Source organism: Vulpes lagopus, chromosome 10 (genome assembly GCF_018345385.1).
Source record: "Vulpes lagopus strain Blue_001 chromosome 10, ASM1834538v1, whole genome shotgun sequence".
NCBI classification, from domain to species: Eukaryota; Metazoa; Chordata; class Mammalia; order Carnivora; family Canidae; genus Vulpes; species Vulpes lagopus.
In genome coordinates, this window is record NC_054833.1 from 30,881,436 (window position 1) to 30,898,966 (window position 17,531).

Sequence of the window (17,531 nt, forward strand, 5' to 3'; positions counted from 1 at the left end):
ACACACGGGGGAAGTGAAGAGGAATGAGGTCTTAAAGGGAACATCTTTGACGGACCAACCTTTTTTCATTGGGTGGTACAACTCCCGCTGAGTGTCTAGCAGAAAGGAAAACAAACAAACAAACAAAAAATAGTACAAAAAAGGAGATTAAGAAAGAAAATGGCGTCTTTCAAAATTCCGATCTTAGATTTTCTCTATAACGTGAAGAGGTATTGTATCCTTCCTTAAAAACATGCCTGAAATATCCCATTAAACCAACCAGCAGTTAAGGTCCGCAGCATAGGGACTGGAAGGCAGGAGAGAAAGAAAAAGGTCTGCCTTGGGTCGTTGGGGGGGGAGACGGGGTTTGGGGAGATTTCCAAGCTCTTCAGAGCTGAGCCCACTAAGTTATTTTTTTCTTTTTCCCCAAAGTTATTTTTCTTAGGGAAGAGCAAAAATATAGTTAGTATGGACTGTGGTTTTCTGACAAGGAGACAAGACTCCAGTTTGGATCCATCCGAGGTGCCCTGACCCCAAATGAGGTACATCAGCGTGGCCACCCTACAGGCCTGGGAAGCCCGGGATTCTTAAGTGCAGGGCTTAGGAACGAAGCGGTATCTCTTTATTTATCTGGCTCCCTTCTCAGATTCTGATTACTGCAGGGCCAGCCGTACGGAGCTGGTACTTCTGGGGTGTCCAGTTCAGAAGGCGTGTCAGGGTCTGAAGGCTACGCTGGATGTCCCCGTTGCCTGCATTTGGCACCTTCCTCAGGCCTTCTGTTCCACCAAGGCTGCATCTGATCAGGGGAGGTGACCGTGCCCAGGATTGCAGGGGTTCAAATCCTTACTCTCTACCTGGGCAGAGACTCCACCTCTATCTGCCTATACCCAGGACCCATGAGGACACCCCAGGACCTAGCCAAGAGGGCTCCCTTTGAGGACTCAAGGAGAGCACCTGGGCACCAGCTTAGCCAGAGCGGCATCCGATGAGGACTCTATCCACTACTTTCCCCATCACCGCCGTCAGTAGTAAGAGTAGCAAACTGCTGCTTCCACACCCTGGTCTCAGGGCACCGGGCTCGGCAGTTTATTTCTGGTGCAGACCCACAGCTTTTAAAGATCCTTTTAGACACTGAGAACCAGCAGCGGAACAGAAGCAAGCATGCCAGAGCGGGAGTCAGAGGGACACGGCCTCTGGTCACCCCCCAACCCCACCCCCCGTACCAGAGGTGTCACCTTGAGCATGTCAGGCCACCTCTGTGGCCTCTCCACTGCCTGTCCCCCCCCCCATGTTATGAAAAGCTAATGACCTCATATAACATGACAGTGCTATTTAAGGGACTTCCACGTGCAAGGCGTCACACACCCTGGAGGCAGCTGACAGGACCAGGAAAAAGAGAGGGTTTCACACAAACCACCCACAGAGGGGGGGAAGGTTACTCACCTCACAGGGATACTGAGGCCAGCAACATGCGGGCGCCCAGCATGGTGCCTGCAGTCGGGGCTCAGCGGATCTGGCTGTCAGCAGGGGCACCGCCTCCCTGGCACACCCAAGTTCAAACGTCCACCTGTCGCGTCCTAACCGCCGCTCCCCCCCGCCCCCCAGCCAAGTAGGCGCACTGTCAATCATACGCACCTTCGTTCTCAGGTAAGGATGGGAAGGGATGGAAAGGGTGGAACGGCGGGATCTCATCACTCTCTTCGGAGCTCACCCGGACGTCCACGGGGGTCTCGGAGATGGAGGCGGTGAACTGGTCCATGTCTGCGCGCTGCTCCTGAAGTAGCTCGTCTGACAAAGACAGACATGGCAGGGCCCGGCTTTCAGAAGGCCACGGGCGCGATGGAGGCTGACGCGGGTCATCACAGAATGCGCGATCTGCTGCGGGGCCACCGCCAGCTGCCCTTGCCGTGGACAACCCCTCCTACCTACACCCCGACCGCACAGCACCGTGGGCCCCCCTCTCTTCCTTACGGACCCACTCCGGTTGGGTGGTTTCACCCCCGGCGCTGTCCTAAGCACCATCCACAGCCCATGACCCCCAAACCTGTACCTCCTCCCTGCTGCCCTGACCTCTGGCTCCTCGAATGCCCCCCCCACCCCACACACCCTCTCCTTAAGCTCCAGCAACTTCAACTTCATCATGCATGAAGAGACCGCTCCCCGCTCCCCTCAGTGCAGTGCAGCCCCACCGCCCACTCCGCGGCTGATGGAAGCCCGGGGGTTACCCTCACTGCCCGCACACCCCGCTCACCCTTCCTCTGCAACATGCCCCAAAGCCCCCCACATCTCTCTTTCCTCCATTACCGTCAAACGCCCACTACCAGCATTTTTTACCCGGATTTTTACAATTGCTTCCTGGCAGGTTTCTAATTTTAATAGCACACAGCAGCCAAGTAATTTTTTTTTTAATTCACATCCTTTTTTAAAGCAAAGTACAGATCTAGTCACTCCCTAGTTTAAAACCCTCTCTCGGTTTTCCATTATCTTAGGATAAAACCCAAACTCCTTGATTTTGAACAAACTGGCCTCTGCCAACTTCTTTGGCCCCATTTCTCTGTGTGTTCTGGTCACACTGACTTAAAGCTCAGGCGTGTGCAGTCGTCATGTCCTCTGCTAACAATGTCTTTCCCCTCGTGATCTTCGTGTGGGTGGCTCCTCCTCCTCATGTGGCTCTCGGGTTCCTGTGCCCAAGACAGCCTCCCTGACCACTCAGCCATGCTCCACCATCCACCAACTATTTTGTCCCCCACGTGGCACTCCTTGTCTTGTTTTCCTGTTTCCCCTGTATTAACATCATCTCCAGGATACATTGTCTCCTCGTGCACCATTTTACTCTGTGACACATGGTGGACAGCGGACTTGTAACTATTTGCCAAAAACATGAAGATGAAGAGCACAAGAGGGAGGGGAAGTGAGAATGTGTATAAAACAGGTGCCTTGAAATGCACCAGCAATTAAGGGGGAAAGGGCAACAGAAAGTTCCCCCGGTCCCTTGCAATTTCACACCCTAGACTTTTTTCCCTTCCGGTAACAGAGTAAAGGTCAAGAAACTCAAAGCTCTGTGGCTCACAGCCCGCCCACCTGCCCTGGCTTACTCCTTGACCTTGCCACATAAGCTCCAGCGCATTCCAGGCTTAAACCCCAGCGTGCTAATGCCCCGCTTCCTGGCCTGGCTGTCCTGGTTTCTCTAATCTTGCTCTGCTGCCACCCCAGAGCCTCGGCCAGAAGTTCCACTGGACCTCGATACAAACACAGCACCCACCAATTTCCTCCTGGATCTCTTGGGCTACGTAAGGTACTTTGTAGAGCAGTGAGAGGCTTTGGTTCCTTCTTTCTTCAATCACATGGAGATGTGTCATCACCTGGGGGAAGAGCATGGTGGAGAGGCCCTGTTAACAGAGCCGGGCCCGGAGGCGGCTTGCAGACACACGCTTCCACAAAGATCAGCTGCAAAAGTATATGCTCTGCAGAGCCCAGCAAAGCAGGTGGTCAGGGGAAACATATTAATCCCCACCCTACTTGCTGGCCCCTGCAGTACAATAAGCCACCCTCATCCGTGAGGCATATGTTCAAAGACCTCCACCCGACACCTGGAACTGCAGGTAATACTGAGCCCTGCATATAAGAGGTTTCTTTCCTGTGTGGACATACCGAAAATAAAGTTCAATTTAGAAACCAAGCAATTTTAACAATAAGTAATAATAAGAGACTAATAGTAAGTAATAACAAATAGGAACAATTATACTATAATGAAAGTTGCTTAACGTGGTGTCTCTCTCTCTCTCTCAATACCTTCTTATGCTGTACTCACCCTTCTTGTGATGACGTGAGGAGATCACGTGAGGGGAATGACGTAGGCACTGAGACATGAGGTTAGGCTACTGAGCCCCTGACGATACCTCAGGGGAAGGGTCACTTGTTTCTAGGCCATAGGAAGCGAACCCTCAGGTAAGGAGTGTGCCCAGACTGTGTGTGATACCCCTTGGTGATCTGAGCACTTATCCAGAGAACACTCCGAGTTAAAAGAAACTTTAAAAACTTTCACTAGGCAGTTACTGACTTTGATTTTTTTTTTTTTTTAAAGATTTCATTTATTTATTCATGAGAGGCAGAGAGAGAGAGGCAGAGACACAGGCAGAGGGAGAAGCAGGCTCCACGCAGGAAGCCCGACGTGGGACTCGATCCCAGGACTCCAGGATCACGCCCTGGGCCGAAGGCAGATGCCCAACTGCTGAGCCACCAAGGCATCCCTGATTTTGATTCTTATATGAGGCACTTCATAATTTACTTGTTGGGTGTAAAAGAGTAATTCATACTATGCCAGATACTCGGTAAGGTTCTACTGAGTGAAAGATGGAAACAGTCCATTTTTACCACTGGCCAGATTAGGTGGGGTAAAATGAGAATGAAATCACTGGCTAAAAAGTGGATTTGCAGGGAGAAGGGGCCATTCATAGATTTGCTTAGTGAAGTAATTGCTTGAAATGATTATCATGGTAAATAATAGAGCTAGTTTATTCATATTTAACTGAATTACTTTTTCCTTCAAAAATTTACAGAGATAGAAGTGAACCTGATTTTAGGGGGGTGATAAAGGAACACTTACCTACCATCTGTCTTACACAGTTTACTACCTTTTCTGAATGAAACAGTTCCAGGTTGTTGATATTTTTTAAAAAGGGGGGGGGGGGAGCCATCACAACTGGTCATTTACTTTTAAAGCTTTATTGGGGTGGAAACGAAAGGTGATGGGATCCCTGGGTGGCTCAGCGGTTTAACACCTGCCTTTGGCCCAAGGCATGATCTTGGAGACCTGGGATCAAGTCCCATATCAGGCTCCCAGCATGGAGCCTGCTTCTCCCTCTGCCTGTGTCTCTGCCTCTCTCTCTCTGTGTGTGTGTGTCTTTCATGAATGAATGAATAAATGAAATCTTAAAAAAAAAAAAAAAACATTGCATCAAAGTAAAATGGAAAGGGAAAGGGAAAGGGAAAGGGAAAGGGAAAGGGAAAGGGAAAGGAAAGAAAGAAACGAAAGGTCACGTGGGCTAACACCCACCCCAAGGCCACAATCGGCCTGTTGCAGTAGCTCAACGCCAGCTACTTCAGGACCTGCAGTTACCAGGCTCATCCTAAAGAGGGTGCTTTAAGTCCAGGGATTAATTACGTGGGCTTGAAGCCATTAGCATGGTCAAAATGGAAAAAAAAAATTAAATGGAAAGATGCTTTTATTGTAGATTGATGTCTCTCTGACCTTTAAAAGCAGGGATGAAAGCAATTTAATTTTATATTTGCCATTCTTTCAATCAAGTAAATTGATGGGAAAGCACAAGACTAAGTGCCTTAGATAGAAAATGCAAATGGAGAGAGACTGAAAAGGCACCACCGGCAGTCTTCGTGCGTGTTGACGTTGTTATACTTCAGATGAATTAAGGATCCATTTGATTGAGGACGGTTCATATGCCCCCAGGAGAAACAAGAACCACAGGGTGGGATACTGGACATAGCATCTTCGCGGCAAGCCCCTGGGCTGCAGCACGAAGGGTCAGGGCACCATACCACTCACCCCGGACCCAACACACACGCTCTAATAGGCTGAGCATATTCAGCATTCTCTAAAGTGTAGATAATACAACAAGGGAACATGCAAAAGTTCATGTAATTCAGCAGCCAAGAATCACTAGAATTAAGGGCTTAGAGCACAGAGCAAATATCACAGAGGAGAGCTGGGTGTTTCCCTGAGATCTGCTAAGAAGGGAGAGAGTTCCACTTCCTGTGCCATCTGGTGTGGCGCTGTGATCTTGCTGGCAGACGACTCATTCCCTAGCTGTTAATTTAATACACTGATCGAGGGCTCTCCTTTCCTTCTGTTCTCAGACCATATAAAAATGGCTCTTCTTCTGTAAAGTATTACATGATAATCTAGTTTTTCCACAAAAAAATCTGAAAAAAATGTCATGTTTTTGGGTTTTGTTTTCAAAAAACCAAGTAGACCTGAAAAATCTACCCCCTGTCAAGATGGATGCATTGTTCCATCTACACTTCCTGGAAGCTCCTCTAGGATTTGGCCTTTTGCCTTCTCTTCTACTCCAACCAGCTTAAAGCAAAGCCCTGAGCTGCAGGCCTATACCAGGTGCCTCCTGGGGTCCCCAGAGCCATCCCTGTCCATATTTTCCCATTCTTCTCATTCCCCTGATTACCTAGCACCTGACTGTTGAAGCCGACTTTGCATGTTTAAGGATAGTTATTCTTCATCTTTACAGCTACTATAATTAATACTATACTGATGGTGAGTTGCTCCAGGGTTCAACTTTGCAAGGTCAGATGTGAGTGCAGAGTCTGGCATGTGGACAGTAGGCACACAAACTCCTGAACCAAGGGAGTAGCCCACCTCAGTTGCCAGACTCCCAGGACTTTGGGCAGATGGCCTCACAATCCTAATAACACACACAGCATGAGGCTGGGAGGGGAGTTGCTGGGGAGGTGGGCAAGTGTGCACACGGGTGAGCGCATCCCATGGACACTGGGCAAGCTGCAAAACACTCACCTAGGAATGTAAAGCCCAGCCGGGCACAAGGATGAAAGCTGTGCTTTTTAAAGCTTTGAAGTTCACCAAGTAGTAAGAAACTACCTTTCTACGTAAAGTACCATATTTAAATTAAAATATGGGAGGAAATTAAGTCAGATCTGTTATGTCATTACAAGGCCCAATAGGCTAAGCTACTAGACTTGCTGGTTTACAAGGAAGCCAACAGTCTTGCAGGCAGGCTTCTTTTCTACGAATACAAGAGAGTAAAGCACGACTTAACACACAGACAATACTGAAATGAGAAAGAGGGTCCAGAAACAGACCTCTCTGGACGACTATAAAGGAAAGCTGGATCCCGCACAGAACAAAACCCAAGAACGTACCAGTGAATGTCCCAACTAAAACTAATGTACAAAACAAAAAAGACCAATTTTTAAGAACTGCTTGGTATAGTTGCCTAGAAAGACTTCAAATATTAATTCTGGTGGTACCCCAAATCAGAAGTAAACAGATATAAAAAAGATTGAGAAATTGCCTTATCTCTTCAATTCAATTGTGCATTCTTAAGCTTCCAGAAAGGCTTTAAGTAGAAATGACTTAATAGAAGAAAATATGGAAAACATATTTTTAAAACTAGGATCTCTGCAAAACCAACTCTTGTAACCTAATAATGTCTTTGGAAAGAAACCATTTATCATTTTCTAAGCGCAACTATCAGGGCTGCCCGACCACTGGACAAAGCTAGAGTGCCCCCGCTAGAGACCTTCTCCCGCCACAATTTCTACTTTGTCTGGTGTACCTGGGATTTCATTTGGGCTGCCTTTTCTGGGTCAACAGCCAACACATGCTGGTAATGACGGATGGTATGCAGGCGATCTTTGTTCTCAGCGCGGACGTAACGCCGCAAGGCCTGGAGAATGCGATGAGGCTGCAAGAGAGAACAGTAGTTTTAAGATCCAGAGACCCAAAAAAAAAAAAAAAAAAAGATCCAGAGACCACAGAATGAAAACAGGCAGGAAAGCAAAGCTGCAAAACACTCACCTAGGAATGTAAAGCCCAGCCGGGCACAAGGATGAAAGCTGTGCTTTTTAAAGCTTTGAAGTTCACCAAGTAGTAAGAAGCTACCTTTCTACATAAAAACTACGTACCAAAAACTACATACAGTTCCAAGCTTATGTTGGCTCCTTAACCAGCAGTATCTTCCAGAGTCTGTAGCCCACTCTCCTGCTCAATCTGTCCTCTCTCCTGAGCTCAGTGCCTGACACCTTGATTACAAGGCAGGTGATCCCTGCGTCATCCAGGAAAGCCTTTACTTGCTCACTTAAGAATAACACCAATATCCTACTTTCCAGTACTTTGCATTCCCCCAAAGTAAAGTAGGTTAGAGTCAAGGGATAAACAAGTGTGAGACCACGCTTCCACACAGGGCTTCGACGTAAATTCCTTTACCTCTTTTTTCCTAATCTTATTTAGAACAGAGCAAGTTCAAAAGCTTTGAAAGGCATGTTTTTTTATTCTCTAAAAGTAAAGCTACTACAAGAAAATTCAGTAACTGAGTAACTACCAACCAGTACCCTGAGGTTATGCTTTTCCACTGTAAGACACTTCCATCTCCAGGTGGCACATGCAAGCAGCAGGTGTAAGGCCAAGATGACATAATAGTTTCCTCCCCATTCTTCTTCCTTTCTCTCCTTCAGCCTCACCAGAATCTGTCTTAAAAGTGTCATGTGTTTGCTGACCTGCGTGTCATCACGCGTAGGCTCGACACATGCCCTACGTTACAGCAGGGACATTGAGGCTAGCATTCATCAGAGCCGGGGCTCCGCACACCACTCACCCGCGGGGGGTCGGACTGCAAGGCGGCCAGGTAATTCTCCAGAGCCATTCGGCGGCGGTCATTCAGCATAGCTTCCACTCGAGCCAGGTGGGTCTCCACCAGCTGCTGCTTCTCGCTGGCTGCCTCCTTCTCTAAGGCTTTAACCATAGCTTGGAAGTGCTAAACCAAGAAAGCAGGAACAGATACGTAAGTCATGGCACCTAGAAGACGTCTAAGCCAACAGCCAGAGCCCCCGATGCTGCCTCTCCTTGCCCAGAGCCTGTGCCAGTCGGTAACAGGGTCAGAGAGGGGAGCAAGGGTGAGATCCAAGTATACTTTATCTGATCGCTGTCAGAAAAACGACTTCCTTATCTAATGAGCGTGTGTTAAATTAGAGCGGCAGGGTGCACCGTGGCACTGCCGGCAACGGAAATCACCAGCGCCACGAGCCCAATTGTGGGCTTCCTCAACGTGCCCTGCGAGGGAAGCGATGCTGTCCTTTCCACACCACAGCAGAGGCACCCACTTCCAAATCCCGAGACGCAGACCAACAGGAGCCATATCTTGAAACATATCCCAGTAATGGGGTGGGTTATGTGGAGTCATCCACACTGAAGTTCCGAAGGCCAAGTATCTGGCCCGCTGGAAGGGTAAAGTTGAAGGCCCTGAAACTACCTCTCCCTGCACAGGATGCACCGGCCGCATAAAAATTAACATTCAGATTTCCTAGGTGACTGACACAAAAGGAAAGGTGCTCCAATTAAGTGTTAACATCACAAGAAGACAGAGTTCAGTGAATCATAAACACAAACTGATTTAAAATGCAATCAGTTTTATGAAACCTAAATTGCTCTCCCTGGGACTACCACACTCTCATCTATTCAACGGGGACCCAGCTGCTGCTGGGACTCTAATGTTACAGGCTTGCAAAGTTACAGATGAACTGGGATCAGACGGTCTTATTGTCTGCCTTTTGACTTTTGAAGACGTCCGCAAAAAAAAAAGAATTCAGGGGATGCCTGGGTGGCTCAGCCGACTCAGTGTCAGACTCTTGGTTTTGGCTCAGGCCATGATCTCATGGGTCTTGAGATCGAGCCCCGTGCCCCCCTCGGGCTCTGCGCTAAGGGGGAGTCTGCTTGAAGACTGTCTCCCTCTGCCCCCTCCTCGCACTCACATGAGCTACCCACGCGCTTGCACACTCTCTCAAATAAATAAATAAATTTTTTTATATATAAATAAAAGGGGGGGGGAGGGAATTCAGTACTGCTGAAAGCTGAGTCACAGCCCCAGAATGAAGATGACTGAGGACTTTTGTCAGGAGAGCACAACTGACAGACACAGCCAGCTAAGGTTGCTTCCTGGCATGAGTTAGGTGCGCTCTGGTCGGTCTGCTTTCCTTCTACTGTGGGTGATCGACTCTAGAGAATGCCAGTTTGCAGATGAGAAGGGTTTAAAAAAAAAAAAAAAAGCAGGCCAGTCAAAACTTCCCTGTAACATAAGCTCTGTCCCTGGAGAACGCATCTCACCTGAATGAGAGTCTGCCTCTCTGCTTTCGGGAGGTTCTTGGCCTGAAGCTCAGCCTCTTCCCATTCCTTTTTTACCTGGAACAAAGGTCAAGGCCAGTATCACCAGAGAATCCTCTCTGAAACAATCCCCCCCGTTTCCTAATAATAGCACCAGGCCGTGGAATCTAATATGAGAAACTGCAAATGGAAATCGCCATCATATGACCCCTCACGAGCTCAGCGCTGGTTAAGCTGGTTCACAGAATTACTGCTCACAAGGTCCTGGACCACTACCATCCCAAACAGAGCCTCAATGCCATGACCTCCTGGTTTTATAACCTCAGGCAAGTTATTCAGAAGTCTTTGTGCCTTAGTCTCCTTGCACTAATAAAACGCGGGGTGGAGGCGGGTTTCATACCTACTTCTCAGAACTGTTGTGGATTATACAGATTTAACACACATTTCCAAAAGTGTAATCCCGGGACCGGTGACATGTGAGATTTTAGGTGGGATTCAGACCTAAAACTCTCTTCAATTTTCTTTCGATCTTTCTGAGTAACTCCAGGAGGAAGCTGCACTAGGGTGCTCATGCTGCTCCGACACTTATGTCTCTTCTGAGAAAGCAGCGGAGACTGAGAACCTTCCGCAGGCAACAGAATCTCGCTAGAATAGGTTAATATAGGTTTGCTCCTATCTAATACATTTTTAGTTACCTGTTCTAATGGCAAACGATATCAGCTTTCTATCTACAACAGTGATATAAAGTTTCCTTCCTTAAAATACAAAAATATTTTAAAAGCTAGTTAATAGCGAAGAAAAACAAGGATGTAATGGTTACAGGAAGTGCTCTGAGTGCTCTGCAGAGTCTGAGCACTGATAAGCACTCGGAGTAATTACATTATCATGAGGGGGTGGGAGGTGGGGAGGGGGCTAGGGTGGCCCAGAGGTGGCCCTGTTGAACTCTCACATGCAACACCGCCTGACGATCCAGGGGGAAGGGGTCCCTTTTCTTCAACCATGGAAACCCTTTACTCAATGCCACATCTCAGGGGTGTAAGGGGAGCGCCGAGGTTTACCCTGTCCATTCGGTTGCGGTGCCGTATTTCCAGCTGCTCCTTTGCCTTCTGGAAGCGAGCGTGCTCGTTGTCGTCTGCAGAGGTCTCAAAATACACATCGACATCATTGGTTGGCAGAGGAGTTGGAGGAACTGAAACGAAAGGAGGGGTTCCCTCTGGGGGTCAGGCCCAACATGGGAAGTGGGCTGCGCGCTCGGAAGAGGCTCGAGCTCAGGCCTACAGAAGGCACCCGTCTGCCCAGCACCACGCTCTCAGTACAAGGTGCTCCTGTCTGTCGAGACTCCCCACAGCGGTCCTGCTTCCTGACGGGACACTGGACCTCCAGGCCCGTCCACGCCCCCCGGCATCTTTGTACCAGCGAGGCACCTCCCTGGGACTTCAGGGGAAGAAAAGGGAACCTACCATACCTTCCCTCGGTTCCTGCAATCTTAAAACCTAAAAACTAAGGATTTCTGTCCCTGATCGCTTCTGGCTGGAGCCAAGGGCGGCCATCAGACCTGCAAAGGCACCTCCCCAGATGCTCCATTCTGAAAGGAACTGTGGTGCCCAACGGCCTCTGCATACAGGCTGCGTAGGGCCCGTCCAAGCTGCTCTAGCTATCTTTTTATCTTTTTCAACAAGACTGAAGAAGTCGTAGCCCCACCCCCAACACCAGGGAGAAGAGGGATCGACACCCAGCTGAGGAATCTGACAAGGACTCAGCACAGTGTGGAGACGCTTTGGGTGTTTGGATCCACGATGCTCCCTGGCCTCACCAGCCCATCACCCAGACACACCCTTCACCGCTGCTAGTCGGCACCCGGGCTCACGGGCCCCAGCAGGTGAACTCTGCGCAGTGGAGCTTAACCTCGTGGGCAGGTTTGAGATGACAAGCTTACCTCCTCGACCCCGTGGGAAATACCCAAGAAAAACTTACTGGCCCAGTTCACTCCCAATCTCCCAAGCCAGGGAGGACACTTGCTCGTACAACCTGCTGTGTCATGACATCAGCGCTAAGAGAGGAAGTACTGAAACCCGGTGAGTGGCCTTCAACTCAGAAATAAAGTCGCCTAACGCCACGTGGTGTAGCTGTAACACACCACCAAAACAGCCGCACGAGCGACATGCGCACCTACACGCCAGCCACTCCAAAGCTCTTCCATCAAAGCATCTTTCACTTACGTTCAAACCTACACACTACAAGGAAAACCCCGTCAGGAACGTTTGGCTCCTACGTATGCTTCCACAGGATCACCACGGCCAGTTTTCACATTAACTAGAGTGTACAGCTTCGCAAACCCCATTCCCCATGACACTCACAAGTTGTCGGGAGGACGTCAAAGCACGGAAGCCGTCGGTGCCAATACGCACGTTGCCACCGTCTGCAGCTTAAAGGCTTATGTGCTGCAGACAGTCTTTGGTTCCTATCACTGGGCTGGATAAAGATCATACAAACCACAAGCTGCCTCCACCCCCGGGAACAAAAGGTAAAGGCAGAGTGGGCCTGGAGACCTGGTCCGGAAAACCCGAGGGGATGAACACCAGAACCACAGCCCCTGGTCCGTGGGAAAACCGCCGGCTCTAGAAACCAGCACATCATCCCTCTTCGGATCCCTGCAGGGAGGGGCACAAACCCCACCAGTGGCCAGTGATGCTTCTAGGCGGTCAAAGCCCTGGGGCCAGGACCCACCAGGACATGAGCACAGGGCTTCTCTGTGGCCCGTCTTCCTACCACAGGCATCAGAACGACAGCTGCGCAGACCGCAGAACCGCGATGCCTCGAGAACCTAGGTCACCGTACGGCACCACCTGCGTGATCCTTCAGGAAGCAACCGCCTCTCCCTATTCTGGGAGCTCCTCCATGACCCCGCATTCCTCGGACTTCACCTCCAGATTAGGACTCCTCGCCCCTTGGTTTAAGCAACCTCGCAAAGCAGGAAACATCACAGTAGGCTCTGCCTCCAGCTTTCCTGAATAAAAAAGTTTCTGGGCAGCCTGGGTGGCTCAGTGGTTCAGCGCCGCCTTCGGCCCAGGGCCTGATCCTGGAGACCCGGGATTGAGTCCCACGTCGGCTCCCTGCATGGAGCCTGCTTCCCCCTCTGCCTATGTCTCTGCCTCTCTCTGTGTCTCTCATGAATAAATAAATAAAATCTTTAAAAAAATGAAAATATAAAAGTTTCTGCCACCAAAGTTCCCTAAGGACTCCTACTGTTTCCACACTTTCAATTACTTCCCCGAAGAACAGCTTCTCCACAGAGCAGCAGCTGGGGGGTGGTGCTAAAAGCCTACTGTGTTCTGTTGGGATTCGGAACATCTTGGGGGGGCGGGGGGAGCACACGAAGGTATGAAAGGGAACACCCAGCGGAAGCTACAGCCGAGGACTCCTGAGAGCAGCGACCAGGAGCGACCAGGAGCGACCAGGAGTGAGCAGTAGCTCGCTGCTCCGACGAGATCCAGAAGCAGAGCCAGGGAATGAGCGCGGAACCTGAGGACTAGCGAGGCCGGGGGAGGCGGCCCTCCGGGGAGGACCGCGGGGAAAGCCAGAGCCCTCCTGCCGCGGCCGCGGGAACCCCGCTCGGCGGAACCGCTGCACTTCTTCTGGGACCAAAGGACACATGGACGAAAATTCCTTCACTTCCTAAAGCTCCGCGGTCCAGCGTTGCCAAAACACGGGAGCACCAGCTACCACCCCGCAGCCGCCGGGCCGCTCCCTAGGGCTGCGCATTCCCTCCTGCAGACCCCGGAGGGGACGAGGACAGGGGGGACAAGGACAGAGCTGCTCGAAGACGAGACGGGGAGCGCAGCGTGTGCGCCCCCGAAGGACGGACAGCCGAGGGCGAGGTGGCCGCCGCGACCCCGCCGCCACCAGCCCCACGGGGAGCACGGGACACACAGAGCCGGGCTGGCGACGGCCCACAGGAAAGCAAGGCCTAGGTCTAGGAAGCACAGAGGGGGGACGACAGCAAACACCTGAGTCGGCAGGGAGCACCACACAGACGCGGCCACGGGGACGCCGGGAGAGACACGGCCGACAGGACAGCGCTGCCGCGCGGGCCGGCGCCGGGACTTACTCATCGTCTTACACACAGCCATACAATAGTCCTCAGACTCAAAATTGTTCCTGTTGCCTCCGCAGCCGCCATATATAAAGCGCACGCACTTCCCCTTGGAGAGGTCGAAGTACCACCGGGGCATCACGGCCCGGCAGGGCCCCGTCATCGCCTCCTGGGAGCAGACAGCTGTGTGGAAACGGTCAGAGCGTGAGCAGGACGGGCAGCGGCTTCGCGGCCCTCACGAGGCTACGGGGGGGGGGGGGGGGGCGGGCGGGCGGGCGACGCGGCCCCTCAGCTGAGGCCGACACAGCCCGGCTGCCGCCCGCCCGCCCGCCAACACTCAGATGCTGGCGTCTAGCCTGACGTCGAGTTCTGGGCCTCCCGCTCCCGGTCTGGGAGGTGGGGGCAGTGGCCTGATGTGCCCACCGGCTGCTGCCAGAGGCCGAAGGAGCGCGGCGTGGGCGCGAGGGCTGTTTTAGTGGCCGCGACCCCAGGAAGCGCCACTCAGGCCCCTGGCAAGCCTGCGCGTACATGTTTACTTTTTATGTTTTCTGAGGTGAATCGTAAAGTCTGGACTCGTCAAGTGTTTGGCCTCGTGGAGCCCTAAATCATTCTTCAGGTCTCCAATGGCTTCGGAGACGCACCAGCACGAGGCTGCCTGGCAACGGGCTAGCGTGCTCACCACCGCTCCTCCCCTTCTTTGAGGAACTGGCAGGATGAAGAAGCGGCCGGCCCGGCTCCTTCGCCAGCGGTCATTCCGTGCCACCCGCCCGGGCACAGACAGGGCGGCCTAGAGATGGGAGCACACCCAGGAAAAGAACCAAGCAAGTCTCTTCCGTTCTAGAAGGTCAGGACTTGAGAAGCACTGAGGAGGAGGCTCCCCACGGGGAGAGAACCCCTCGGGCTGCACGTGGAAGCGTCCTGCCCACGCGCACACCACGCTCTCTCCCTGGTGCTCTGGTCCGGTCCCTGTCCTCCAGTCAAGTCCTTACAATGCAAACGAGACTTTCTGATTCACTTCTGGGTCCCTCCCGAGTGGGCCAGCTGCGGGAGCGGGACCCCCAGCCTGGCCGCCAGTGTGAATAGGGCACGACCAGCGTGCTGCAGGCCGCCCTCACGTCGGCGCCCAGGAGCGCCAGCTCTCCTGGGGCTTACCTGGGAAATCCAAAATCGTAAGCAAACACCACCAAACGGATTTTAACGCCACGGCTTTACGTCGGGTTACCTTTAACGTCGTGAGTAATTTCCTTTTCTGAAATCGTCCCGTCACTGCTGGGCTCAGTTGGGTTCTCGTCATTGTAGTCATCTCCTTTAAAGGTGTCGTAGTAGTAATCACGGTCTTCCACCACTTCCTCCCCTTCCTCCTCGTCCTCGTCGTCCTCGTCCACAGCTGCCTCTGTGAAGTCCTCCAAATCCGCTTCGGTAGGAAATTCACTAGAGGTCACAGCAGAAAAGGGAGGTTAATACGGATTCCTATGTGCAGCGCACAACAATGACTCTCTTCCCTATTCTGAAACGCAAAAACAGAGACAGGAAACCAGCTCAACTCACGGTGAGCTCTGTGGCCACAGGCCAGAGAGCCGAGAGCCACCCGCAGCCTTGCCACCAGCTGTGGCCAGAAGGGAATGCCAGCTGGCCCCCCTCCCGCGGCCTCGGGGGAAGCCCACCGTGCCCGGAGGGAGGGACTGGCAGGCCACAGCCAACAGCAGAACCATTTCAGGTTCTTCTTCTCTGAGGTTTACCTTTTGTAAATATCGTAGTCTTCCTCTTCATCCTCCTCCTCCTCTTCTTCATCTTCCTCCTCCTCCTTTGACACAGTAGATTCAACAGTCTTTGTCTGGGGGCAGCACACATATTCAGTGCCATGGAACCGGTCTACCCCACAGGGCAGCAGCATGCCGTAGCGATATAAGGTCATTCCCTGAGCCAGGCAGGCCTAAAAGAAACCCGTGAGTCCGCATCAGAACGTTGACGGATGTGGTCAAATCGTCCCCTAAAGAAATGCCTATCTACATCGCTACGTAATACCTTCTCTCAGGAACACAGAAATTTTCTGTCAACAAGCTGCCATGCTGTAATTTTAAGATTTACTAATTTTGCTTAACTTGTGATGAGGAAACATCAGTTGGGTCAGAAACAAAGGAAAGCCCAAAGTTAGAAAAACAATTAAGGAAAAAGGAGTTGTTGTAGTCATCAATGCTGGCAGCTAAAGGTGGTCAGAGATCATTCACATTCCTCACCGCAAGGGCGTGATGTCAGAATTTGACCAAAGAAACTGACTGGAGATCCAGCTTAACTACAGAAGGCAAGTGTAAGAAAGGCTATTTCTCCTCCCAGAAGAATGAAATGGCATTTAATGCAATCAGCGTGTTCATCAAGACACAGATTTTTTATAATTGGCTATTTCTGCTCTAAGGCACTAGGGTTTGGGACAGCCTCCTTGGGAACCCAAAGGACAGCATTCTTCCTTTTCAACATCCTTAACTATAGGGGCTGGGTTGTCAACACTGTATTTCCCTATAAAAATGCCCTCCCAAATATTTTTAATTTATAAGATACAAGTACTCATAAACTCTGAAAAGATAATGGGAAAATTAAATCAAGTTGAAATCAGGAAGTTTCAAAGAAAATGCTACTTTGTCTTTTAAAGGGAAAACAATACACGATCTGTTCTTTTACCTCTTTCACCACAGTGTGCCAGTGCTGGTGGTTCTCGCACACTTCCATCTGCTCTTTGTGGGAAAACTGGCACTTTTCTGGAACTAGCAGAACATCACTTACGAATTCACCCACTGGAAAGGAGAAAGCTTTGTTACAAGCAAATCTGATCGTGGTTGGAGGTGGTAAGATCCTGAAGATTATACAGTTAGGTGTAAACAGGAGCAAGCTCAGATACACATAAGCTGATGTGCCACCCTCCTCTTCGAAGGTCAACGGGACGTTACGGCTCCAGGCAAACAGCCACAACAGCTCGACATTCCCTTACAGTCCTGATGCCTGGGACTCTGCTCACTCTCCCCAGACTCCCATCCTTACAGTCTGCATGGCTATCACAACACACGAATAGAGACACCTCCCATTCCATGATGTCAACAGATACTCCCTACTCCCTACTGCCTCTGAGTTCACCAGAATTCATATTCCTAGCCTCCTACTTCCCTATTTCTGCCCATATTTTTTAACTTATTTACTTATTTTAGAGAGGATGGGATGAGGGGCAGAGGGAGAGAGAATTTCATGCAGACTCTGCACTGAACACGGCCTCGAGATCATGAGCTGAGCCAAAACCAAGAGTCAGATGCTTAACCGACTTTGCCACCCAGGCACCCCAGCCCATGTTAGTCCTAATACAAAATGCCAAGAAAGTAAGGGTGTTCTTCTAACGTATGGGTGAATCTTACTTTGGCCCTCTGTGTTCCTAAAAACACAGAACCATTTTAAGTGACTCAGGTAAGACTCCTCGATGGAAGGGAATGGGTGCCTCTGGGATGAAAAACTCTGGCAGACACTACTTTAACCAGGTGACCAGCCTAACATCACCAGTAATGACAAGCTGCCATATGTGATGTGCTAAGAAGAAAATATCACTACACGGTC

The 17,531-nt window shown here is 50.8% G+C and overlaps 1 protein-coding gene across 4 annotated transcripts in view; it reads right to left on the bottom strand.

Annotated features, from left to right (window-relative positions):
- APLP2 (amyloid beta precursor like protein 2) overlaps positions 1-17,531 on the bottom strand; it is an 81,897-nt gene that overhangs the window by 7,242 nt on the left and 57,124 nt on the right. Inside the window, exons 4-14 of one of the 4 annotated variants that reach the window (XM_041770622.1) lie at positions 16,614-16,726; positions 15,677-15,870; positions 15,160-15,368; positions 13,953-14,120; positions 10,903-11,033; positions 9,848-9,922; positions 8,343-8,501; positions 7,305-7,433; positions 3,242-3,341; positions 1,615-1,767; positions 60-95 (exon numbers count right to left, since the gene is read on the bottom strand). In XM_041770622.1, the coding sequence (XP_041626556.1) occupies positions 60-95; positions 1,615-1,767; positions 3,242-3,341; positions 7,305-7,433; positions 8,343-8,501; positions 9,848-9,922; positions 10,903-11,033; positions 13,953-14,120; positions 15,160-15,368; positions 15,677-15,870; positions 16,614-16,726 (1,467 nt within the window). The remainder of the gene's footprint in view (positions 1-59; positions 96-1,614; positions 1,768-3,241; positions 3,342-7,304; positions 7,434-8,342; positions 8,502-9,847; positions 9,923-10,902; positions 11,034-13,952; positions 14,121-15,159; positions 15,369-15,676; positions 15,871-16,613; positions 16,727-17,531) is intronic. The other 3 variants (XM_041770624.1, XM_041770623.1, XM_041770625.1) reach the window with 3 other exon arrangements.